The 27,893-nt window shown below is 38.7% G+C and overlaps 1 protein-coding gene across 13 annotated transcripts in view; it reads left to right on the top strand.

Annotated features, from left to right (window-relative positions):
- ntng1a (netrin g1a) overlaps positions 1-27,507 on the top strand; it is a 286,683-nt gene extending 259,176 nt beyond the window's left edge. For 7 of the 13 annotated variants that reach the window (XM_061922312.1, XM_061922317.1, XM_061922311.1 and 4 more), the window contains 2 exons: positions 12,001-12,135; positions 26,301-27,507. In XM_061922312.1, coding sequence (XP_061778296.1) covers positions 12,001-12,135; positions 26,301-26,557 — 392 coding nt within the window. In that variant the 3' untranslated portion in view covers positions 26,558-27,507. The remainder of the gene's footprint in view (positions 1-12,000; positions 12,136-26,300) is intronic. The other 6 variants (XM_061922323.1, XM_061922322.1, XM_061922320.1 and 3 more) reach the window with 1 other exon arrangement.
- The last annotated feature ends 386 nt before the right edge of the window (positions 27,508-27,893 follow it).

The raw sequence follows: 27,893 nt of genomic DNA, 5'->3' as shown, positions 1-27,893 counted from the left end.
ATTGTTATTTTTTGCAAATATTAGCTCATTTGGAATTGGAGGCCTGCATTATGTTTAAAAAAAGGTGGCACAAGGGGCAAAAAAGACTGAAGAATTTGAGGAATCCAATAAGCGGTAGAAAATGGATGGAAGCAAAGACAAGATACTTAACGTTCAAACTGGTAAACGTTGTTATTTTTTTGCAAATATTAACCCATTTGAAATTGGATGCCTGCATTATGTTTCAACAAAGCTGGCACAAGTGGCAAAAAGGACTGAGAAAGTTGAGGAATGCAATAAGCGGTAGAAAATGGATGGATGCAAGGACAAGATACTTAACGTTCAAACCGGTAAACGTTGTTATTTTTGGCAAATATTAGATCATTTTAAGCTGGATGCCGGCATTATGTTTCACAAAAGCTGGCACACGTGGCAAAAAAGACTGAGAAAGTTAAGGAATGCAAAGAGCGGTAGAAAATGGATGGATGGATAGATGTAAAGACAAGATACTTAACGTTCAAACCGTTAAACGTTGTTATTTTTGGCAAATATTAGCTCATTTGAAGTTGGATGCCGGCATTATGTTTCAATAAAGCTGGCACAAGTGGCAAAAAAGACTGAACATTTTGAGAAATGCAAAAAGCAGTAGAAAATGGATGGATGCAAAGACAAGATACTTAACGTTCAAACTGGTAAACGTTGTTGTTTTTTTTACAAATATTAGCCATTTTGGAGTTGGATGCCTGCATTATGTTTCAATAAAGCTGGCACAAGTGGCAAAAAAGACTGAAAATGTTGAGGAATGCAATAAGTGGTAGAAAATGGATGGATGCAAAGACAAAATACTTAACGTTAAAACTGGAAAAACGTTATTTTTCACAAATATTAGCTCATTTGAAATTCGATGCCTGCATTATGTTTCAATAAAGCTGGCACAAGGGGCAAAAAAGACTGAAAAATTTGAGGAATGCAATAAGCGGTAGAAAATGGATGGAAGCAAAGACAAGATACTTAACGTTCAAACTGGTAAACGTTGTTATTTTTCAAAAATATTAGCTCAATTTGGAATTGGATGCCTGCATTATGTTTCAACAGAGCTGGCACAAGTGGCAAAAAAGACTGAGAAATTTGAGGAATGCAATAAGCAGTAGAAAATGGATGGATGGATGGATGCAAAGACAAGATACTTAACGTTCAAACTGGTAAACGTTATTTTTTGCAAATATTAGCTCATTTTGAATTGGATGCCTGCATTATGTTTCAATAAAGCTGGCACAAATGGCAAAAAAGACTGAGAAGGTTGAGGAATGCAAGAAGCGGTAGAAAATGGATGGATGGATAGATGTAAAGACAAGATACTTAATGTTCAAACTGGTAAACGTTGTTATTTTTTTGCAAATATTAGCCCATTTGGAATTGGATGCCTGCATTATGTTAAAAAAACTGGCACAAGTGGCAAAAAAGACTGAGAAATTTGAGGAATGCAATAAATATATATATATATATATATATATATATATATATATATATATATATATATATATATGTGTGTGTGTTTATTTTAAAGGAAAAAACACAAAATATGCTATGTTTCCCCCCAAAATTTGGCAAAGTAATAGACTTTCGATGAAATTAATAATTTGTAACACTCATTTCGATGCGGTATTACCTTTTTATCAAAAAACGAAAAAAAATAAAACGCTAAACCTCTGTAAAAATAGTTTTAACGAGTCAATCACGATTTTATTGTAACTTTCGACTCTTCAAACCTTTCGAGAGGAGACGTTTTTATCTTTTTTTTTTTTAAGTTTTTATGTTCTGCTTGTTTAAAAAAAAAATTATTATGGGAAAAATACAAGTGCAACTGTCGTGCAAAAAGACAAAAATGCTGTCCTTCTCATTCCACTCATTTATCTTCAATTCATGCCGCTCACCTCCTTCTAGCTGTCTTCTTACTCCTGTCTTTACCACGTCTTCTTACTTCTGTCTTTGCCACGTCTTCTTACTTCTGTCTTTGCCACGTCTTCTTACTCCTGTCTTTGCCACGTCTTCTTACTCCTGTCTTTGCCACGTCTTCTTACTCCTGTCTTTGCCACGTCTTCTTACTCCTGTCTTTGCCACGTCTTCTTACTTCTGTCTTTGCCACGTCTTCTTACTCCTGTCTTTGCCACGTCTTCTTACTCCTGTCTTTGCCACGTCTTCTTACTTCTGTCTTTGCCACGTCTTCTTACTTCTGTCTTTGCCACGTCTTCTTACTTCTGTCTTTGCCACGTCTTCTTACTCCTGTCTTTGCCACGTCTTCTTACTCCTGTCTTTGCCACGTCTTCTTACTTCTGTCTTTGCCACGTCTTCTTACTTCTGTCTTTGCCACGTCTTCTTACTTCTGTCTTTGCCACGTCTTCTTACTTCTGTCTTTGCCACGTCTTCTTACTCCTGTCTTTGCCACGTCTTCTTACTCCTGTCTTTGCCACGTTTTCTTACTCCTGTCTTTGCCACGTCTTCTTACTCCTGTCTTTGCCACGTCTTCTTACTTCTGTCTTTGCCACGTCTTCTTACTCCTGTCTTTGCCACGTCTTCTTACTCCTGTCTTTGCCACGTCTTCTTACTTCTGTCTTTGCCACGTCTTCTTACTTCTGTCTTTGCCACGTCTTCTTACTTCTGTCTTTGCCACGTCTTCTTACTTCTGTCTTTGCCACGTCTTCTTACTCCTGTCTTTGCCACGTCTTCTTACTCCTGTCTTTGCCACGTTTTCTTACTTCTGTCTTTGCCACGTCTTCTTACTTCTGTCTTTGCCACGTCTTCTTACTTCTGTCTTTGCCACGTCTTCTTACTCCTGTCTTTGCCACGTCTTCTTACTCCTGTCTTTGCCACGTCTTCTTACTTCTGTCTTTGCCACGTCTTCTTACTTCTGTCTTTGCCACGTCTTCTTACTTCTGTCTTTGCCACGTCTTCTTACTTCTGTCTTTGCCACGTCTTCTTACTCCTGTCTTTGCCACGTCTTCTTACTCCTGTCTTTGCCACGTTTTCTTACTCCTGTCTTTGCCACGTCTTCTTACTCCTGTCTTTGCCACGTCTTCTTACTTCTGTCTTTGCCACGTCTTCTTACTCCTGTCTTTGCCACGTCTTCTTACTCCTGTCTTTGCCACGTCTTCTTACTTCTGTCTTTGCCACGTCTTCTTACTTCTGTCTTTGCCACGTCTTCTTACTTCTGTCTTTGCCACGTCTTCTTACTCCTGTCTTTGCCACGTCTTCTTACTCCTGTCTTTGCCACGTTTTCTTACTCCTGTCTTTGCCACGTCTTCTTACTCCTGTCTTTGCCACGTCTTCTTACTTCTGTCTTCGCCACGTCTTCTTACTCCTGTCTTTGCCACGTCTTCTTACTTCTGTCTTTGCCACGTCTTCTTACTCCTGTCTTTGCCACGTCTTCTTACTTCTGTCTTTGCCACGTCTTCTTACTTCTGTCTTTGCCACGTCTTCTTACTCCTGTCTTTGCCACGTCTTCTTACTTCTGTCTTTGCCACGTCTTCTTACTCCTGTCTTTGCCACGTCTTCTTACTTCTGTCTTTGCCACGTCTTCTTACTTCTGTCTTTGCCACGTCTTCTTACTCCTGTCTTTGCCACGTCTTCTTACTTCTGTCTTTGCCACGTCTTCTTACTTCTGTCCATGCCACGTCTTCTTACTCCTGTCTTTGCCACGTCTTCTTACTTCTGTCTTTGCCACGTCTTCTTACTCCTGTCTTTGCCACGTCTTCTTACTTCTGTCTTTGCCACGTCTTCTTACTTCTGTCTTTGTCACGTCTTCTTACTCCTGTCTTTGCCACGTCTTCTTACTTCTGTCTTTGCCACGTCTTCTTACTTCTGTCTTTGCCACGTCTTCTTACTCCTGTCTTTGCCACGTCTTCTTACTCCTGTCTTTGCCATGTCTTCTTACTTCTGTCTTTGCCACGTCTTCTTACTTCTGTCTTTGCCACGTCTTCTTACTCCTGTCTTTGCCACGTCTTCTTACTTCTGTCTTTGCCACGTCTTCTTACTTCTGTCTTTGCCACGTCTTCTTACTCCTGTCTTTGCCACGTCTTCTTACTCCTGTCTTTGCCACGTCTTCTTACTTCTGTCTTTGCCACGTCTTCTTACTCCTGTCTTTGCCACGTCTTCTTACTCCTGTCTTTGCCACGTCTTCTTACTTCTGTCTTTGCCACGTCTTCTTACTTCTGTCTTTGCCACGTCTTCTTACTCCTGTCTTTGCCACGTCTTCTTACTCCTGTCTTTGCCACGTCTTCTTACTCCTGTCTTTGCCACGTCTTCTTACTTCTGTCTTTGCCACGTCTTCTTACTCCTGTCTTTGCCACGTCTTCTTACTCCTGTCTTTGCACGTCTTCTTACTCCTGTCTTTGCCACGTCTTCTTACTTCTGTCTTTGCCACGTCTTCTTACTCCTGTCTTTGCCACGTCTTCTTACTTCTGTCTTTGCCACGTCTTCTTACTTCTGTCTTTGCCACGTCTTCTTACTTCTGTCTTTGCCACGTCTTCTTACTTCTGTCTTTGCCACGTCTTCTTACTCCTGTCTTTGCCACGTCTTCTTACTCCTGTCTTTGCCACGTCTTCTTACTCCTGTCTTTGCCACGTCTTCTTACTCCTGTCTTTGCCACGTCTTCTTACTTCTGTCTTTGCCACGTCTTCTTACTTCTGTCTTTGCCACGTCTTCTTACTCCTGTCTTTGCCACGTCTTCTTACTCCTGTCTTTGCCACGTCGTCTTACTTCTGTCTTTGCCACGTCTTCTTACTTCTGTCTTTGCCACGTCTTCTTACTCCTGTCTTTGCCACGTCTTCTTACTTCTGTCTTTGCCACGTCTTCTTACTCCTGTCTTTGCCACGTCTTCTTACTTCTGTCTTTGCCACGTCTTCTTACTTCTGTCTTTGCCACGTCTTCTTACTTCTGTCTTTGCCACGTCTTCTTACTCCTGTCTTTGCCACGTCTTCTTACTTCTGTCTTTGCCACGTCTTCTTACTCCTGTCTTTGCCACGTCTTCTTACTTCTGTCTTTGCCACGTCTTCTTACTCCTGTCTTTGCCACGTCTTCTTACTCCTGTCTTTGCCACGTCTTCTTACTTCTGTCTTTGCCACGTCTTCTTACTTCTGTCTTTGCCACGTCTTCTTACTCCTGTCTTTGCCACGTCTTCTTACTTCTGTCTTTGCCACGTCTTCTTACTCCTGTCTTTGCCACGTCTTCTTACTTCTGTCTTTGCCACGTCTTCTTACTTCTGTCTTTGCCACGTCTTCTTACTCCTGTCTTTGCCACGTCTTCTTACTTCTGTCTTTGCCACGTCTTCTTACTCCTGTCTTTGCCAAGTCTTCTTACTTCTGTCTTTGCCACGTCTTCTTACTTCTGTCTTTGCCACGTCTTCTTACTTCTGTCTTTGCCACGTCTTCTTACTCCTGTCTTTGCCACGTCTTCTTACTCCTGTCTTTGCCACGTCTTCTTACTTCTGTCTTTGCCACGTCTTCTTACTCCTGTCTTTGCCACGTCTTCTTACTCCTGTCTTTGCCACGTCTTCTTACTTCTGTCTTTGCCACGTCTTCTTACTTCTGTCTTTGCCACGTCTTCTTACTCCTGTCTTTGCCACGTCTTCTTACTCCTGTCTTTGCCACGTCTTCTTACTCCTGTCTTTGCCACGTCTTCTTACTTCTGTCTTTGCCACGTCTTCTTACTCCTGTCTTTGCCACGTCTTCTTACTCCTGTCTTTGCCACGTCTTCTTACTCCTGTCTTTGCCACGTCTTCTTACTTCTGTCTTTGCCACGTCTTCTTACTCCTGTCTTTGCCACGTCTTCTTACTTCTGTCTTTGCCACGTCTTCTTACTTCTGTCTTTGCCACGTCTTCTTACTTCTGTCTTTGCCACGTCTTCTTACTTCTGTCTTTGCCACGTCTTCTTACTCCTGTCTTTGCCACGTCTTCTTACTCCTGTCTTTGCCACGTCTTCTTACTCCTGTCTTTGCCACGTCTTCTTACTCCTGTCTTTGCCACGTCTTCTTACTTCTGTCTTTGCCACGTCTTCTTACTTCTGTCTTTGCCACGTCTTCTTACTCCTGTCTTTGCCACGTCTTCTTACTCCTGTCTTTGCCACGTCGTCTTACTTCTGTCTTTGCCACGTCTTCTTACTTCTGTCTTTGCCACGTCTTCTTACTCCTGTCTTTGCCACGTCTTCTTACTTCTGTCTTTGCCACGTCTTCTTACTCCTGTCTTTGCCACGTCTTCTTACTTCTGTCTTTGCCACGTCTTCTTACTTCTGTCTTTGCCACGTCTTCTTACTTCTGTCTTTGCCACGTCTTCTTACTCCTGTCTTTGCCACGTCTTCTTACTTCTGTCTTTGCCACGTCTTCTTACTCCTGTCTTTGCCACGTCTTCTTACTTCTGTCTTTGCCACGTCTTCTTACTCCTGTCTTTGCCACGTCTTCTTACTCCTGTCTTTGCCACGTCTTCTTACTTCTGTCTTTGCCACGTCTTCTTACTTCTGTCTTTGCCACGTCTTCTTACTCCTGTCTTTGCCACGTCTTCTTACTTCTGTCTTTGCCACGTCTTCTTACTCCTGTCTTTGCCACGTCTTCTTACTTCTGTCTTTGCCACGTCTTCTTACTTCTGTCTTTGCCACGTCTTCTTACTTCTGTCTTTGCCACGTCTTCTTACTTCTGTCTTTGCCACGTCTTCTTACTTCTGTCTTTGCCACGTCTTCTTACTTCTGTCTTTGCCACGTCTTCTTACTCCTGTCTTTGCCACGTCTTCTTACTCCTGTCTTTGCCACGTCTTCTTACTTCTGTCTTTGCCACGTCTTCTTACTTCTGTCTTTGCCACGTCTTCTTACTCCTGTCTTTGCCACGTCTTCTTACTTCTGTCTTTGCCACGTCTTCTTACTCCTGTCTTTGCCAAGTCTTCTTACTTCTGTCTTTGCCACGTCTTCTTACTTCTGTCTTTGCCACGTCTTCTTACTTCTGTCTTTGCCACGTCTTCTTACTTCTGTCTTTGCCACGTCTTCTTACTTCTGTCTTTGCCACGTCTTCTTACTTCTGTCTTTGCCACGTCTTCTTACTCCTGTCTTTGCCACGTCTTCTTACTTCTGTCTTTGCCACGTCTTCTTACTTCTGTCTTTGCCACGTCTTCTTACTCCTGTCTTTGCCACGTCTTCTTACTTCTGTCTTTGCCACGTCTTCTTACTCCTGTCTTTGCCACGTCTTCTTACTTCTGTCTTTGCCACGTCTTCTTACTCCTGTCTTTGCCACGTCTTCTTACTCCTGTCTTTGCCACGTCTTCTTACTTCTGTCTTTGCCACGTCTTCTTACTCCTGTCTTTGCCACGTCTTCTTACTCCTGTCTTTGCCACGTCTTCTTACTTCTGTCTTTGCCACGTCTTCTTACTTCTGTCTTTGCCACGTCTTCTTACTCCTGTCTTTGCCACGTCTTCTTACTCCTGTCTTTGCCACGTCTTCTTACTTCTGTCTTTGCCACGTCTTCTTACTTCTGTCTTTGCCACGTCTTCTTACTCCTGTCTTTGCCACGTCTTCTTACTTCTGTCTTTGCCACGTCTTCTTACTCCTGTCTTTGCCACGTCTTCTTACTTCTGTCTTTGCCACGTCTTCTTACTTCTGTCTTTGCCACGTCTTCTTACTTCTGTCTTTGCCACGTCTTCTTACTCCTGTCTTTGCCACGTCTTCTTACTTCTGTCTTTGCCACGTCTTCTTACTTCTGTCTTTGCCACGTCTTCTTACTTCTGTCTTTGCCACGTCTTCTTACTTCTGTCTTTGCCACGTCTTCTTACTCCTGTCTTTGCCACGTCTTCTTACTTCTGTCTTTGCCACGTCTTCTTACTTCTGTCTTTGCCACGTCTTCTTACTCCTGTCTTTGCCACGTCTTCTTACTTCTGTCTTTGCCACGTCTTCTTACTCCTGTCTTTGCCACGTCTTCTTACTTCTGTCTTTGCCACGTCTTCTTACTCCTGTCTTTGCCACGTCTTCTTACTTCTGTCTTTGCCACGTCTTCTTACTTCTGTCTTTGCCACGTCTTCTTACTTCTGTCTTTGCCACGTCTTCTTACTCCTGTCTTTGCCACGTCTTCTTACTTCTGTCTTTGCCACGTCTTCTTACTTCTGTCTTTGCCACGTCTTCTTACTTCTGTCTTTGCCACGTCTTCTTACTTCTGTCTTTGCCACGTCTTCTTACTCCTGTCTTTGCCACGTCTTCTTACTTCTGTCTTTGCCACGTCTTCTTACTTCTGTCTTTGCCACGTCTTCTTACTCCTGTCTTTGCCACGTCTTCTTACTTCTGTCTTTGCCACGTCTTCTTACTCCTGTCTTTGCCACGTCTTCTTACTTCTGTCTTTGCCACGTCTTCTTACTCCTGTCTTTGCCACGTCTTCTTACTTCTGTCTTTGCCACGTCTTCTTACTTCTGTCTTTGCCACGTCTTCTTACTTGTGTCTTTGCCACGTCTTCTTACTTGTGTCTTTGCCACGTCTTCTTACTTCTGTCTTTGCCACGTCTTCTTACTCCTGTCTTTGCCACGTCTTCTTACTTCTGTCTTTGCCACGTCTTCTTACTTCTGTCTTTGCCACGTCTTCTTACTTCTGTCTTTGCCACGTCTTCTTACTCCTGTCTTTGCCACGTCTTCTTACTTCTGTCTTTGCCACGTCTTCTTACTTCTGTCTTTGCCACGTCTTCTTACTCCTGTCTTTGCCACGTCTTCTTACTTCTGTCTTTGCCACGTCTTCTTACTCCTGTCTTTGCCACGTCTTCTTACTTCTGTCTTTGCCACGTCTTCTTACTCCTGCCTAGGTTGAATACATCTGATTGGACACAAGCATGTGCAATCCTGCTCACTTGATTTTCCAGCTAATAATAAGACTTTGCTTCTCTGCATGCTGGAAGTCACAAAGGAGCAGTCGGGCCCCGATGGGAAAAAGTCATATGGGGGAAAAAGTTGTCATTTTTCAGTCTTAGAGAAAAAAGATGAAATTTTGCATGTATAAATAGGTCTAAAATTGGGATGGCGATTTTAACGAGTTAAGTTTTGTGATTGGTCACGAAAAATGAGTGCATTTATCGTGTAAAGCAGGGGTCAGCAACCTTTTTGAAAGCAAGAGCTACTTCTTGGGTACTGAATAATGCAAAGGGCTACCAGTTTGATACACACTTAAATAAATTGCCTGAAATAGCCAATTTGCTCAATTTACTTTTAATAAATAAAAAAAAATTATATATATATATATATATATATATATATATATATATATATATATATATAAATAAAATGAGTATTTCTGTCTGTCATTCCGTCGTACATTTTTTTTTCCTTTTACAGAAGGTTTTTTTGTAGAGAATAAATGATGAAAAAAACACTTAATTGAACGGTTTAAAAGAGGAAAAACAGGAAATAAATAAAAACACAATTTTTAAACATAGTTTATCTTCAATTTCGACTCTTTAAAATTCAAAATTCAACCGAAAAAAAGAAGAGAAAAACTAGCTAATTCGAATCTTTTTGAAAAAATTAAAAAAAAAGAATTTACGGAACATCATTAGTAATTTTTCCTGATAAAGATTAATTTTAAGAATTTTGATGACATGTTTTGCATTTTGTTAGAATATATAACAAATTGGACCAAGCTATATTTCTAACAAAGAGAAATCATTATTTTTTCTAGATTTTCCAGAACAATTTTTTTTAAAGAAATTCAAAAGAAATAAGATTTTAATTTGATTCTACATATTTTTTTAAATTTGCCAAAATATTTTTGGGGGAATTTTAATCATAATAAGTTTGAAGAAATATTTCACAAATATTCTTCGTCGAAAAAAACAGAAGCTAAAATGAAGAATTAAATTAAAATGTATTCATTATTTTTTAAAGTAAAAAAAATATTTTTTTCTTGAACATTGATTTAATTTGTCAGGAAAGAAGAGGAAGGAATTTAAAAGGTAAAAAGGTATATGTGTTATAAAAAAAACCTAAAATAATTTTTGAGGTTGTATTTTTTTCTCTAAAATTGTCTTTCTGAAAGTTATAAGAAGCAAAGTAAAAAAAAAAAAATGAATTTATGTAAAGTCTTTAAAATATTTTCTTGGATTTTCAAATTCTATTTGAGTTTTGTCTCTCTTAAAATTAAAAATGGCGAGCAAAGCGAGACCAGCTTGCTAGTAAATAAATGACATTTAAAAAATAGAGACAGCTCACTGGTAAGTGCTGCTATTTGAGCTATTTTTAGAACAGGCCAGCGGGCGACTCATCTGGTCCTTACGGGCTACCTAACGTTGGTGACCCCTGTCTTAGAGAATAAGGACAAAACACTGACTGGCGTTGGCACTTAGTCACTTAGTCAGGACCTAAGGTAAAACTGTTACTAAATGGTGTGCCATAAATATGATGTGATTTCAAGTAAAAAATTTAAAAAGAGTTTTCTTATGGCATTCCGAAGATAAAATTGTGCTTCATTTCAAATATTTTACTCGTTTTTATTTTTGAAGTTCATTTCAATTGTGCAGCCGAGCAATTTACTGCAATTCATTGTGATGAGTCATAATTCTAAAGTGCGATTAATCTGATTAAAAGTAAAATATAATTGTTTGACAGCACTATATATATATATATATATATATATATATATATATGTATATATATATATATATATATATATATATATATATATATATATATATATATATATATATATATACATACCGTATTTCCTTGAATTGCTGCAGGGTATATAGTATGCGCCTGCCTTGAATTACTGCCGGGTCAAACTCGCTTCCCAAAATAATTAGCACATGCTTAGTATTATCGCCGGGTCAAACTCGTGACATCACGAGTGACACTTCCCCTGTCATCATTTTCAAAATGGAGGAGGCTGATTTCAATACCGGTAATTTGATATCGCATAAAGGGAAGAAGATTAAGAGCTATTCGGTAGGTTTTAAAGTCCAAGCTTACATCACACTCAATTTTTTACTGCATACCTTTGGTAAGCGCAGGAGAGAGAAGAGGTTTTAAATTAATTTGCGCCCCGGTAATACAGTATGTATATATATATATTTATATATATATATATATATATATATATATATATATATATATATATATATATATATATATATATATATATATATGCACATATATATACATATATTTGTATGTGTGTACTTATGTATGTATGTATATATATATATATATATATATATATATATTTGTGTATATAAATATGTATAATGTATATATGTATGTATATATGTGTATATATATACACATATATATGTATATATATGTATATATACATACACATATATACATACACATATACACATATACATATATACATATAAATATATATATATATATATATACATATGTGTGTATATATGTGTATATATGTGCATATGTAGATGTATATGTGTGTGTATATGTATGTCTATATACAATATGTATGTATATTTACATATACATATATTTTCTTTCAGTTATGTGAATTTCCTCTTGCAAAATGATTATTTCTAAAAAAGGAATGTATATTTAAATATACAACAACAAAAAAAACTTGGGTTTTGTGTCAAAAAAGATTGTTCACATTGGACTTAAAGTATGACATTTCGTAATCTTCCAGCCTTAATGCAAAATTACATTATTTTTCTTATTTGTATTCATAGTGTTTGTTTGCAGAACACCATCTCTGCATGCATTAAATCCTTGAAAAATTCTACATTAGTAAAAGTAAACCATGATGACAACATGATTATTTTTGGGGGTTAAACACATTGAAATAAAAACTATTAAACAAAAAAAAGGATAATTTCCATCAATTTAATCTTTCAATTTGGCCCTGCTGCTCCTTTTGTCATACATGTGAGAAAAAAAATACTGTCGCCATTTTGTGTTTCCTCTTCCAACGGCAGCATTTCTCCCATCGAACGTTTATTGCACATTCTCTCTACGCATGTGCTTCATGGTTCAAAGCACATGCATCTTGTGTGTCTTTGTGTGTTTGCAGAGTGTAAATGTGATCCCTCGGGGTCAGTCAGTGACCGCTGTAACGGCACAGGATATTGTATATGTAAGGAGGGCACCACGGGCTCTAAGTGTCGCCAGTGTCTGCCCGGCTATGTGTGGGACCATGGCTGCAAATGTAAGTAGAACCGCAGAACTTAACGTCTTCCAAAAAACCCCCACACCCCCCCGCCAACCATGCTGCACGGCTGAAAAACGCCGGAAACAAAACAAAACATGAAAGCTGGGTCAATATTGATGGCAGGACCTTTTCCAGTCAGTCCACAAAACATGACAATGTCGTCCAAAACTAACATTTATCGGACGTTTGCCCATCCCACCCAGAACCGGTGAAGTTGGCAACTTTGTGGAAATGGTAAATAAAAACAGAACACAAAGTCCTTTTCAACTTATATTCAATTGAATAGACTGCAAAGACAAGATATTTAACGTTGGAACTGGTAAACGTTGTTATTTTTCGCAAATATTAGCTCATTTGGAATTGGATGGCGGCATTATGTTTCAATAAAGCTGGCACAAGTGGCAAAAAAGACTGAGAAAGTTGAGTAATGCAAAAAGTGGTAGAAAATGGATGGATGGATGCAAAGACAAGATACTTAACGTTCAAACTGGTAAACGTTGTTATTTTTCGCAAATATTACCTCCTTTGGATTTGGATGACTGTGTTATGTTTCAAAAAAGCTGGCACAAGTGGCAAAAAAGACTTAGAAAGTTGAGGAATGTAATAAGCGGTAGGAAATGGATGGATGCAAAGACAAGATACTTAACGTTCAAACTGGTGAATGTTGTTATTTTTCCGAATATTACCTCATTTGGAATTGGACGCCTGCATTATGTTTCAACAAAGTTGGCACAAATGGCAAAAAAGACTGGGAGAGTTGAAGAATGCAATAAGCGGTAGGAAATGGATGGATGCCAAGACGAGATACTTAACGTTCAAACTGGTAAACGTTGTTATTTTTTTGCAAATATTAGCTCATTTGGAAATGGATGCCGGCATTATGTTTTAACAAAGCTGGCACAAGTGGTAAAAAAGACTGAGAAAGTTGAGGAATGCAATAAGTGGAAGAAAATGGATGCAAAGACAAGATACTTAACGTTCAAACTGGTAAATTGTGTTATTTTTTTGCAAACATTAGCTCATTTGGAATTAGATGCCTGCATTATGTTTCAATAAAGCTGGCACAAGTGGCAAAAAATACTGAGAAAGTTGAGGAATGCAATAAGCGGCAGGAAATAGATGGATGGATGGATGCAAAGACAAGCTACTTAACTTTCAAACTAATGATTGTTGTTGTTTTTTGCAAATATTAGCCCATTTGGAATTGGAGGCCTGCGTTATGTTTCAACAAAGCTGGCACAAGTGGCAAAAAAGACTGAGAAAGTTGAGGAATGAAATAAGCGGTAGGAAATAGATGGATTCCAAGACAAGATAGTTGACGTTCAGACTGGCAAACGTTGTTATTTTTCGCAAATATTACCTCCTTTGGATTTGGATGACTGTGTTCTGTTTCAACAAAGCTGGCACAAGTGGCAAAAAAGACTGAGAAAGTTGAGGAATGCAATAAGCGGTAGAAATGGATGGATGCAAAGACAAGATACTTAACGTTCAAACTGGTAAACGCTGTTATTTTTGGCAAATGTTAGCTCATTTGGAATTGGATGCCGGCATTATGTTTCAAAAAAGCTGGCACAAGTGGCAAAAAAGACTGAGAAAGTTGAGGAATGCAATAAGCGGTAGAAATGGATGGATGCAAAGACAAGATACTTAACGTTCAAACTGGTAAACGCTGTTATTTTTGGCAAATGTTAGCTCATTTGGAATTGGATGCCGGCATTATGTTTCAAAAAAGCTGGCACAAGTGGCAAAAAAGACTGAGAAAGTTGAGGAATGCAATAAGCGGTAGAAAATGAATGTAAAGACAAGATACTTAACGTTCAAACTGGTAAACGTTGTTATTTTTTTGCAAATATTAGCTCATTTGGAAATGGATGCCGGCATTATGTTTTAACAAAGCTGGCACAAGTGGTAAAAAAGACTGAGAAAGTTGAGGAATGCAATAAGCGGTAGAAATGGATGGATGCAAAGACAAGATACTTAACGTTGGAACTGGTAAACGTTGTTATTTTTCGCAAATGTTAGCTCATTTGGAATTGGATGCCGGCATTATGTTTTAACAAAGCTGGCACAAGTGGCAAAAAAGACTGAGAAAGTTGAGGAATGCAATAAGCGGTAGAAATGGATGGATTCCAAAACAAGATAGTTAACGTTCAAACTGGTAATTGTTATTTTTCGCAAATATTAGCTCATTTGGAATTGGATGCCTGCGTTATGTTTCAACAAAGCTGGCACAAGTGGCAAAAAAGACTGTGAAAGTTGAGGAATGCAATAAGCAGTAGAAACATGGATGGATGGATGGATGCAAAGACAAGATACTTAACGTTCAAACTGGTAAACGTTGTTATTTTTTGCAAAAATTAGCTCATTTGGAATTGGATGCCTGCATTATGTTTCAATAAAGCTGGCACGAGTGGCAAAAAAGACTGAGAAAGTTGAGGAATGCAATAAGCGGTAGAAAATGAATGTAAAGACAAGATACTTAACGTTCAAACTGGTAAACGTTGTTATTTTTCGCAAATATTAGCTCATTTGGAATTGGATGCCGGCATTATGTTTCAATAAAGCTGGCTCAAGTGGCAAAAAAGACTGAGAATGTTGAGGAATGCAATAAGTGGAAGAAAATGGATGCAAAGACAAGATACTTAACGTTCAAACTGGTAAATTGTGTTATTTTTTTGCAAACATTAGCTCATTTGGAATTAGATGCCTGCATTATGTTTCAATAAAGCTGGCACAAGTGGCAAAAAATACTGAGAAAGTTGAGGAATGCAATAAGCGGCAGGAAATAGATGGATGGATGGATGCAAAGACAAGCTACTTAACTTTCAAACTAATGATTGTTGTTGTTTTTTGCAAATATTAGCCCATTTGGAATTGGAGGCCTGCGTTATGTTTCAACAAAGCTGGCACAAGTGGCAAAAAAGACTGAGAAAGTTGAGGAATGAAATAAGCGGTAGGAAATAGATGGATTCCAAGACAAGATAGTTAACGTTCAGACTGGCAAACGTTGTTATTTTTCGCAAATATTACCTCCTTTGGATTTGGATGACTGTGTTCTGTTTCAACAAAGCTGGCACAAGTGGCAAAAAAGACTGAGAAAGTTGAGGAATGCAATAAGCGGTAGAAATGGATGGATGCAAAGACAAGATACTTAACGTTCAAACTGGTAAACGCTGTTATTTTTGGCAAATGTTAGCTCATTTGGAATTGGATGCCGGCATTATGTTTCAAAAAAGCTGGCACAAGTGGCAAAAAAGACTGAGAAAGTTGAGGAATGCAATAAGCGGTAGAAAATGAATGTAAAGACAAGATACTTAACGTTCAAACTGGTAAACGTTGTTATTTTTTTGCAAATATTAGCTCATTTGGAAATGGATGCCGGCATTATGTTTTAACAAAGCTGGCACAAGTGGTAAAAAAGACTGAGAAAGTTGAGGAATGCAATAAGCGGTAGAAATGGATGGATGCAAAGACAAGATACTTAACGTTGGAACTGGTAAACGTTGTTATTTTTCGCAAATGTTAGCTCATTTGGAATTGGATGCCGGCATTATGTTTTAACAAAGCTGGCACAAGTGGCAAAAAAGACTGAGAAAGTTGAGGAATGCAATAAGCGGTAGAAATGGATGGATTCCAAAACAAGATAGTTAACGTTCAAACTGGTAATTGTTATTTTTCGCAAATATTAGCTCATTTGGAATTGGATGCCTGCGTTATGTTTCAACAAAGCTGGCACAAGTGGCAAAAAAGACTGTGAAAGTTGAGGAATGCAATAAGCAGTAGAAACATGGATGGATGGATGGATGCAAAGACAAGATACTTAACGTTCAAACTGGTAAACGTTGTTATTTTTTGCAAAAATTAGCTCATTTGGAATTGGATGCCTGCATTATGTTTCAATAAAGCTGGCACGAGTGGCAAAAAAGACTGAGAAAGTTGAGGAATGCAATAAGCGGTAGAAAATGAATGTAAAGACAAGATACTTAACGTTCAAACTGGTAAACGTTGTTATTTTTCGCAAATATTAGCTCATTTGGAATTGGATGCCGGCATTATGTTTCAATAAAGCTGGCTCAAGTGGCAAAAAAGACTGAGAATGTTGAGGAATGCAATAAGTGGAAGAAAATGGATGCAAAGACAAGATACTTAACGTTCAAACTGGTAAATTGTGTTATTTTTTTGCAAACATTAGCTCATTTGGAATTAGATGCCTGCATTATGTTTCAATAAAGCTGGCACAAGTGGCAAAAAATACTGAGAAAGTTGAGGAATGCAATAAGCGGCAGGAAATAGATGGATGGATGGATGCAAAGACAAGCTACTTAACTTTCAAACTAATGATTGTTGTTGTTTTTTGCAAATATTAGCCCATTTGGAATTGGAGGCCTGCGTTATGTTTCAACAAAGCTGGCACAAGTGGCAAAAAAGACTGAGAAAGTTGAGGAATGAAATAAGCGGTAGGAAATAGATGGATTCCAAGACAAGATAGTTAACGTTCAAACTGGTAAACGTTGTTATTTTTCGCAAATTTTAGCTCATTTGGAATTGGACGCCTGCATTATGTTTCAACAAAGCTGGCACAAATGGCAAAAAAGACTGGGAGAGTTGAAGAATGCAATAAGCGGTAGGAAATGGATGGATGCCAAGACGAGATACTTAACGTTCAAACTGGTAAACGTTGTTATTTTTTTGCAAATATTAGCTCATTTGGAAATGGATGCCGGCATTATGTTTTAACAAAGCTGGCACAAGTGGTAAAAAAGACTGAGAAAGTTGAGGAATGCAAGAAGCGGTAGAAAATGGATGGATGGATGCAAAGACAAGATACTTAACGTTCAAACTGGCAAACGTTATTTTTCGCAAATATTAGCTCATTTGGAATTGGATGCCTGCATTATGTTTCAACGAAGCTGGCAAAAGTGGCAAAAATGACTGAAAAAATTGAGGAATGCAATAAGCAGTAGAAAATGGATGGATGCAAAGACAATATGTTTAACGTTCAAACTGGCAAACGTTGTTATTTTTCGAAAAATTAGCCCATTTGGAATTGGATGCCTGCATTATGTTTCAACAAAGGTGGCACAAGTGGCAAAAAAGACTGAGAAAGTTGAGGAATGCAATAAGCGGTAGGAAATGGATGGATGCAAAGACAAGATACTTAATGTTCAAACTGGCAAAAGTTGTTATTTTTTGCAAAAATTAGCTCATTTGGAATTGGATGCCTGCATTATGTTTCAACGAAGCTAGCACAAGTGGCAAAAATGACTGAGAAAGTTGAGGAATGCAATAAGCGGTAGAAAATGGATGGATGCTAAGACGAGATACTTAACGTACAAACTGGTAAACGTTGTTATTTTTTTGCAAATATTAGCTCATTTGGAATTGGATGCCTGCCTTATGTTTCAACAAAGCTGGCTCAAGTGGCAAAAAAGACTGAGCAAGTTGAGGAATGCAATAAGTGGTAGAAAATAGATGGATTCCAAGACAAGATAGTTAACGTTCAAACTGTAAACGTTATTTTTCGCAAATATTAGCTCATTTGGAATTGGATGCCTGCGTAATGTTTCAACAAAGCTGGCACAAGTGGCAAAAAAGACTGAGAAAGTTGAGGAATGCAATAAGCGGTAGAAAATAGATGGATGCAAAGACAAGATACTTAACGTTCAAACTGGTAAACGTTGTTATTTTTGGCAAATGTTAGCTCATTTGGAATTGGATGCCTGCATTATGTTTCAATAAAGCTGGCACAAGGGGCAAAAAAGACTGAAAAATTTGAGGGATGCAAAGACAAGATACTTAACGTTCAAACTGATAAATGTTATTTTTCGCAAATATTAGCTCATTTGGAATTGGATGCCTGCATTATGTTTCAACAAAGCTGGTACAAGTGGCAAAAAATACTGAGAAAGTTGAGGAATGAAATAAGCGGTAGGAAATGGATGGATGCAAAGACAAGATACTTAACATTCAAACCGGCAAACGTTGTTATTTTTTGCAAATATTAGCTCATTTGGAATTGGATGCCTGCATTATGTTTCAATAAAGCTGGCACAAGTGGCAAAAAATACTGAGAAAGTTAAGGCATGCAAGGAGCGGTAGAAAATGGGTGGATGGATAGATGTAAAGACAAGATACTTAACGTTCAAACTGGTAAACGTTGTTATTTTTTTGCAAATATTAGCCCATTTGGAATTGGATGCCGTCATTATGTTTCAATTGTCTTCATTATAACACTTATATAAGACTTTTAAAGTCCTTTTTATAGTAGGCAAATATAGACACTTACCCTATGTGTTGTCTTCATTATAACATTTATATAAGACGTTTAAAGTCATTTTGATAGTAGGCTAACATCGCTAATATAGACACTTACATCATGTGTTGCCTTCATTATAACACTTATATAAGACTTTAAAGTCATTTTGATAGTAGGCTAATATAGCTAATATAGACACTTACATCTTGTGTTGTCTTCATTATAACACGTTTTTAAGACTTATAATGTAATTTTGATAGTAGGCTAATATAGCTTAATATAGACACTTACATCATGTGTTTCCTTCATTATACCACTTTTATAAGGCTTTTAGTTTTTTTCAACATTTTGGGTTGCCGACCCCTGCGTTAGAGTCACGAAACGCAGTGAGTCCACCCTGTTGCCATGGTACATACTCCCGAGTTTGGATGGTGAGAGTAGGTGTCGAGTGCGAGATGGAGCGACACACGCAGTCAGGTTAAAGTCTGGTTTTCGGTGGATTACAGTATATTATAGTACACACATTGCCTTTTGGACACTTACTACAAGATACCATTTTTCAAAAGTAGTTTCGACCTTCCATGGCTTCCTCAGCCGCCAGCAAAGTTGTGGTACTTGGTCAAGTCTCCATTTGTATGCAGACGGGAGAATGCAATTAAAACGGAGGATCTCTTGCCAAACACATTTGGGCTCCTGACAGACACGCCTCCGTCATCGGGCTCCTCTCTAAATATTAACCCTCATATCGAAAGTAAATGCGCCAGATCTTCATCATTTACTACCTCTTGTTTGCACACGGACACGTGGCGGAAGAGATTGATCGGCGATAAAGTCACAAATTGGGTCCAAAACAAAAGTTTTCCGCAAAAACCCTCACGCTGATTAAAGATGGGCATTTTGGATTTCAATCACTTCTTTGTTCACAAAATATCATATATATAATGTAGTAACAGACACCTTCATAACAATATGTAATATGTACAATATACACACTGCAAGTATATATATAATGTAGTAACAGACACCTTCATAACAATATGTAATATGTACAATATACACACTGCAAGTATATATATAATGTAGTAACAGACACCTTCATAACAATATGTAATATGTACAATATACACACTGCAAGTATATATATAATGTAGTAACAGACACCTTCATAACAATATGTAATATGTACAATATACACACTGCAAGTATATATATAATGTAGTAACAGACACCTTCATAACAATGTGTAATATGTACAATATACACACTGCAAGTATATATATAATGTAGTAACAGACACCTTCATAACAATATGTAATATGTACAATATACACACTGCAAGTATATATATAATGTAGTAACAGACACCTTCATAACAATATGTAATATGTACAATATACACACTGCAAGTATATATATAATGTAGTAACAGACACCTTCATAACAATATGTAATATGTACAATATACACACTGCAAGTATATATATAATGTAGTAACAGACACCTTCATAACAATATGTAATATGTACAATATACACACTGCAAGTATATATATAATGTAGTAACAGACACCTTCGAAACAATATGTAATATGTACAATATACACACTGCAAGTGTATATATAATGTAGTAACAGACACCTTCATAACAATATGTAATATGTACAATATGCACACTGCAAGTATATATATAATGTAGTAACAGACACCTTCATAACAATATGTAATATGTACAATATACACACTGCAAGTATATATATATAATGTAGTAACAGACACCTTCATAACAATATGTAATATGTCCAATTTACACACTGCAAGTATATATATAATGTAGTAACAGACACCTTCATAACAATATGTAATATGTACAATATACACACTGCAAGTATATATAATGTAGTAACAGACACCTTCGTAACAATATGTAATATTTCCAATATACACACTGCAAGTATATATATATAATGTAGTAACAGACACCTTCACAACAATATGTAATATGTACAATATACACACTGCAAGTGTATACATAATGTAGTAACAGACACCTTCATAACAATATGTAATATGTACAATATGCACACTGCAAGTATATATAATGTAGTAACAGACACCTTCGTAACAATATGTAATATTTCCAATATACACACTGCAAGTATATATATATAATGTAGTAACAGACACCTTCATAACAATATGTAATATGTCCAATATACACACTGCAAGTATATATATAATGTAGTAACACACACCTTCATAACAATATGTAATATGTACAATATACACACTGCAAGTATATATAATGTAGTAACAGACACCTTCGTAACAATATGTAATATTTCCAATATACACACTGCAAGTATATATATATAATGTAGTAACAGACACCTTCACAACAATATGTAATATGTACAATATACACACTGCAAGTGTATACATAATGTAGTAACAGACACCTTCATAACAATATGTAATATGTACAATATGCACACTGCAAGTATATATAATGTAGTAACAGACACCTTCGTAACAATATGTAATATTTCCAATATACACACTGCAAGTATATATATATAATGTAGTAACAGACACCTTCATAACAATATGTAATATGTACAATATACACACTGCAAGTATATATATAATGTAGTAACAGACACCTTCAAAACAATATGTAATATGTACAATATACACACTGCAAGTGTATATATAATGTAGTAACAGACACCTTCATAACAATATGTAATATGTACAATATACACACTGCAAGTATATATATAATGTAGTAACAGACACCTTCATAACAATATGTAATATGTACAATATACACACTGCAAGTATATATATAATGTAGTAACAGACACCTTCATAACAATATGTAATATGTACAATATACACACTGCAAGTATATATATAATGTAGTAACAGACACCTTCATAACAATATGTAATATGTACAATATGCACACTGCAAGTATATATAATGTAGTAACAGACACCTTCGTAACAATATGTAATATTTCCAATATACACACTGCAAGTATATATATATAATGTAGTAACAGACACCTTCATAACAATATTTAATATGTACAATATACACACTGCAAGTATATATATGATGTAGTAACAGACACCTTCATAACGTAGTAGCAGACACTTCCATACAATATGTAATATGTACAATATACACACTGCAAGTATGTTTTTATAAGGTAGTAACAGACACCTTCGTAACAATATGTAATATGTACAAAATACACACTGGGAACAGTTTGTAGAAGGACCCCTTCCTTTTCCAACTTGACTGCACAAACCAAGGTCCATAAAGACATGAATGACAGAGTCTGGTGTAGATGAACTTGACTGGCCTGCACAGAGTCCTGACCTGAACCCGATAGAGCACCTTCGGGATGAATTAGAACGGAAATTAAGAGCCAGGTCTTCTCGACCAACGTCATATGTTGTGTGGTGGCCATATAAAAACATCAAAGTTTTGACAAAACAGCATAAAACAAACAAAATAATAGTTCAAATTTAAAATCGACAGATATATCGGAAGTTGATCTTGAAATTTAAGTGTTAAAAAAGTAAAAAAAATAATAAAAATATATCACTTTACGAGTGGGGAACCTTTCGGATCTCAAATATATTTAGTAGGATTTTATTTAACTTTTCACTGTGATTACTCAAAAATAATAAATAATTAAAATCAATGGTGTCCTGCATTATTGATCTTTGAGGGATTTAATTGCTAAATAAAGTACTATCTATCTATCTAAATACTGCATATTTCAGTTTTACTATCAAAAACAAAGTTGTCTTTGACAGAAAAGGCATAAAACCTCATTTGTTTACCTCAAGTTGAGATAGACATTTACTATAAGCATTAAATGAAAAAAATAATAATCATTTGACTTATATTGAACATTTTAGTGACTGAGACCCTCTATGCTCCCCAGGTCCCCTAAGGATTTTTTTTTTTTTTTAATCCATATATTTTCTTCCATCCATCCATCCATCCATCCATTTTCTACCGCTTATTCCCTTTCGGGGTGGCGGGGTGCGCTGGCGCCTATCTCAGCTACAATCGGGCGGAAGGCAGTGTACACCCTGGACAAGTCGCCACCTCATCGCAGGGCTATACACAGATAGACAGACAACATTCACACTCAAATTCACACATTTTGTTATGGTTTGAAAATGAAAACTGTCAAAATGGCTCCCGCGTGCTTAAATTTTTCCGTGTAGCGGCCCCTCTGTGGAAAAAGTTTGGACACCCCTGACGTATACATTCCTGTAACTTTGTTTATGTTTTTTATTAGTATTTACTCAATATTTCGTGTTTAATATTTATGAATTAAGATTGTTAATCCCCCTTTTGATTAGAATAAGAACACATTTGATTGGTAAATCATTGACGAAAGGTCACGGCGTAATTAAAAGACGTCTCTCCTGTATCGGCTGCTGTTCTTTTGTTGATATCATCGCTCTTAGGAAAAAAAAGGAGGGGAAATGGTTGGACTCGTCTCTCGTGTTTAGTGTTGTTTATCCGTGTCTGCGGGTTTATTAGTTTGTAGAACGTTTGCTTTGTTTGCCTCCAGCTTGCTTGACAGCTTGCCTCCGGCGGGAATCGAGTGGCCTCGGCGTCCCCGGCTCTAAATATACACCAATTTTCACCTGATGTTCGCTTTGTCTAAAAGTCGCTCGCTGTTTGGAGGGCGAGCTTTGAAGAAACTGCGGATTCATTCCGGTGATGCCGGGATGGAACGAAACGTGCACAAATACAGTTTAGGTCAAAGAAAAACTCCCTGTAAACACTAATCAAACAATATTTGTTTCTCAACCCGGCTGCTGCTAATGAAGGCGACAGGTGATTAGATAACAAGGGCCCACCTGGGCCATCCACTCACCAGTCGCTGTCTTCAAGGCCGGTCCTGGCACACCCCGTTCGGCGGCATTTATATGATACACACCACACACAAGTGCATATATCGGTAACTGTTAACACTCTTCCGGTCGGTCACTCAAATACGTCCGTGTGCAACATAAACACAAATAGCAACTCCTACCGTAACAAAATGCACACCCTGGTAAGGTGCTGATTGGTTGTATGAAATGTAAATCCAGCTTTACCATTTTAGTCATAATTTCTGCACAAATACCGACTGTTCAGGTTTGACGTGGCAACAAACCAAGCTTTTGATTCGGGTTTAGGTAAAAGAAAAACTCCCTGTAAACAATAATCAAACATTATTTGTTTCTCACTCCGGCTGCTGCTAATGAAGGCGACAGATGATTAGATAACAAGGGCCCACCTGGGCCATCCACTCACCTGTCACTGTCTTCGAGGCCGGCCCTGGCACACCCCGTTCGGCGGCATTTATATGATACACACCACACACTCGTTCATACATCGGTAACTGTTAACATTTAGTGTGGCTTCCGGTCCGTCACTCAAATACGTCCTTGTGCAACATATTATAACATATAATTAGAGTTTGCCCTTTGTGGGTTCTTTGGAACACCACACACTGCAACAAGAGCCCGGAATTCAGAGTATAACACTTTTTTATTTTCATAAAATAGTGCAAGTGTTTTGCTTTCCGGTAAAATGTTTTCCCTGCATCTGTCTCTCTCTCTCTCTGGATTTCTCTCTCTCGCCCCCACTCCAACTCCAACTGCGTATCTCATGCCGGCTGCTGCTAATAAAGGCGACAGGTGATTAGATAACAAGGTCCCACCCAGGCCATCCACTCACCTGTCGCTGTTTTCGAGGCCGGGTCTGGCACACCCCGTTCGGCAGGGTGTGACAAAATGCACACCCTCGTAAGGTGAATCCAGGTTCACCATTTTAGTCATCATTTTTGCACGAATACCAACTGTTCGGGTTTGAAGTGACAACAAACCAAGCTTTTGATTCGGGTTAAGGTGAAAGGAAGGCTCCCTGTAAACACTAATTAAACAATATTCGTTTCTCATCCTGGCTGCTGCTAATAAAGGCGACAGGTGTTAGTTTTTTTCTTGTTTGTTTGGTTTTTTTGTCATGAAAAAGGGAGGGTTTTTTTGGGTTAGTGCACTAATTGTAAGTGTATCTTGTGTTTTTTATGTTGATTTAATAAAAAAAAATTAAAAAATTTATAAAAATGTTTCTGCGTGTAAACAGTAAAAGACGGATACTTGGATAACAAGGTCCCACCTGGGCCATCCACTCTCTTGTTGCTGTCTTCAAGGCCGGTCCTGTCACACCCCGTTTCGCGGTAGTTATATGATACACACCACACACACATGTATAGATCGGTAACTATTTAACTTCCAGTTCTACCCAAACTCACCAATTGTCCCTCCCCCACCACAGCTCGGGTGTGCGACGACGAGCTCATGCGCTGCCAAAATGGGCCGAGGGTCACCACTTAGTGAAGAAATGCGTTTAAGAACACCATTTCTCAACCAGCTATTGCAAGGAATTACGGGATTTCACCATCTACGGTCCGTAATATCATCAAAAGTTTCAGAAATCACTGCATGTTAGCCATGATATTACGGACCTTGGATCCCTCAGGCAGTACCGCATCAAAAAGCGACATCCGTGTGTAAAGGATATCATCACATGGGCTCAGAAACACTTCAGAAAACCACTGTCAGTAACTACAGTTTGTCGCTACATCTCCAAATGCAAGTTAAAACTCTACTAAGCAAAGCAAATACCATTTATCAACAACACCCAGAATCATTGCATTCTGTTTTTATGTAAGAAATAAAATAAAAACGCGCCAACTTCACTGGTTTGGGGTTTTTAGTGCTTTTTTGATTCAAAAATGTGTGTTTTCTTCCGGTTCTACCCAAACTCACCAATTGTCCCTCCCCCACCACAGCTCGGGTGTGAGACGACGAGCTCATGCGCTGCCAAAATGGGCCGAGGGTCACCACTTAGTGAAGAAATGCGTTTAAGAACACCATTTCTCAACCAGCTATTGCAAGGAATTACGGGATTACACCATCTACGGTCCGTAATATCATCAAAAGTTTCAGAAATCACTGCATGTTAGCCATGATATTACGGACCTTGGATCCCTCAGGCAGTACTGCATCAAAAAGCGACATCCGTGTGTAAAGGATATCAACACATGGGCTGAGGAACACTTCAGAAAACCACTGTCAGTAACTACAGTTTTTTACTACATCTCTAAATGCAAGTTAAAACTCTACTAAGCAAAGCAAACGCCATTTATCAACAACACCCAGAATCATTGCATTCTGTTTTTATGTAAGAAATAAAATAAAAACGCGCCAACTTCACTGGTTTGGGGTTTTAGTGCTTTTTTGATTCAAAAATGTGTGTTTTCTTCCGGTTCGACCCAAACTCACCAATTGTCCCTCCCCCACCGCAGCTCGGGTGTGAGACGACGAGCTCATGCGCTGCCAAAATGGGCCGAGGGTCTACACTTAGTGAAGAAATGCGTTTAAGAACACCATTTCTCAACCAGCTATTGCAAGGAATTACGGGATTTCACCATCTACGGTCCGTAATATCATCAAAAGTTTCAGAAATCACTGCATGTTAGCCATGATATTACGGACCTTGGATCCCTCAGGCAGTACTGCATCAAAAAGCGACATCCGTGTGTAAAGGATATCAACACATGGGCTGAGGAACACTTCAGAAAACCACTGTCACTAACTACAGTTTTTTACTACATCTCTAAATGCAAGTTAAAACTCTACTAAGCAAAGCAAATACCATTTATCAACAACACCCAGAATCATTAAATTCTGTTTTTATGTAAGAAATAAAATAAAAACGCGCCAACTTCACAGGTTTGGGGTTTTAGTGCTTTTTTTTATTCAAAAATGTGTGTTTTCGTCCGGTTCTACCCAAACTCACCAATTGTCCCTCCCCCACCACAGCTCGGGTGTGCGACGACGAGCTCATGCGCTGCCAAAACGGCGGCGCCTGCGTCAACAACGTCCGCTGCCGCTGCCCGCCGGCCTACGCCGGCCTGCTGTGCGAGAGGCGGCGCTGCGAGACGGAGCTGGGAGGCTGCCGGGGCGCCGGCTCCGGCACCGGCTCCGGCACCGGCTCCGGCACCGCCGGGCATCTGCCTTGCGCCGTGGAACCGCTGCTCCTCCTCCTCCTGCTCCTTCTGGGCTCGACGCTGCTCTAAAGGGACCTGGCGGGAAGCGATTAACCCCCACCCCCCCGCCGACACACACACTTACACACACACACACACACACACACACACACACACACACACACACACACACACACACACACATCCCTCCTTTGATTAATTAACAATCATGAGCTTTGTGGACCATAGCCGCTTCTTTTCCGAGCAGCCTCGACGAACACTGACGATGTGAAAAAAGGAATGTGCCACAGGAATGAGTGCAAAAACTTTTGAATTGAATATCAAAGAATATATATATATATATATGTATATATGTATGTATAAAAATACAACATATATTAAAAGAGTGCAAAGGACAATGACACGCCCCCCATTCCCCCCGCAGCTCCTCCATCCCATCTTAGGCCAAACGGGTGCTTGAGCTCCATCCCCTTGGAAGAGGACATCCTCTCATCGCCACGGCAACAACAGCTGCAGCCAATCGGCCGGACTGTTGAGTTGAGGAAGACAAATCAAAGACATGTTTCCCCGGGCTTCTCCGGACATAACGCTCGCGAGAGAACAAACACCGCGTTCTTTGCTGTCAGTGCATTGTGGATCAAAGGAACACCCGTGCGGACTTTTTGGCGTGCGCACAAACTTTCCGCCTCGCCCCTCGTGCCACCACTGACCTGTGCTTGTGTGAACGTCACTCTGTTAAAAAAAGTAAAAAAATTTTTTTGATTTTGTGTCATAAGAATCCCGTCATCTGGGTTCGTTTCCACCCTCGAGCCGCAGCGTTCCTTTTCACCCTGCTCAAAAGACAGTCGATTAATGTATTTGCAAAAAAAAAAAAAAAACAGTGGTGTCGTCCTTTTTTTGTACCTTTGCTGAACTGTGATGAAAAAAAAGGCAACGTCAATGTGTTCTCTACCAAATGCACAATTTGTTTGTCCATTCTGTTTGAGTGCGTACTTTCGGGGGGGGTGGGGGGGTGGGGGGGTCGTTTTCCTTTGCATTGGCAACGTGCTGGCATCAAAGAATATCAGTCGACACACGGTATCGACGGAGTGTGTTTCCATTCCCGACAAAGGACATCATCGATGTTACGTTCTCGCTTTGACACTTGGAAGATTTGAGTGAATAAAAAGCTTCAGAACGAACTGTTTTGCTTGACTTTAAAAAAAAAAAAAAAAAAAAAATTGAGGATATCACCACATGGGCTCAGGAACGCTTCAGAAAAGCACTCTCGGTAACTACAGTTTGTCGCTACATCTGTAAGTGCGAGTTAAAACTGTACTCTGCCAAGCCAAAGCCATTTATCAACAACACCCAGAAACACCGCCGGCTTCGCTGCGCCCGAGCTCATCGAAGATGAACTGATTTT

This window comes from Nerophis ophidion, linkage group LG15, assembly GCF_033978795.1.
Source record: "Nerophis ophidion isolate RoL-2023_Sa linkage group LG15, RoL_Noph_v1.0, whole genome shotgun sequence".
Taxonomy (NCBI): Eukaryota; Metazoa; Chordata; class Actinopteri; order Syngnathiformes; family Syngnathidae; genus Nerophis; species Nerophis ophidion.
The sequence above is the reverse complement of the archived record's forward strand: the minus strand, read 5'-3'. Positions and strand labels throughout refer to the sequence as shown.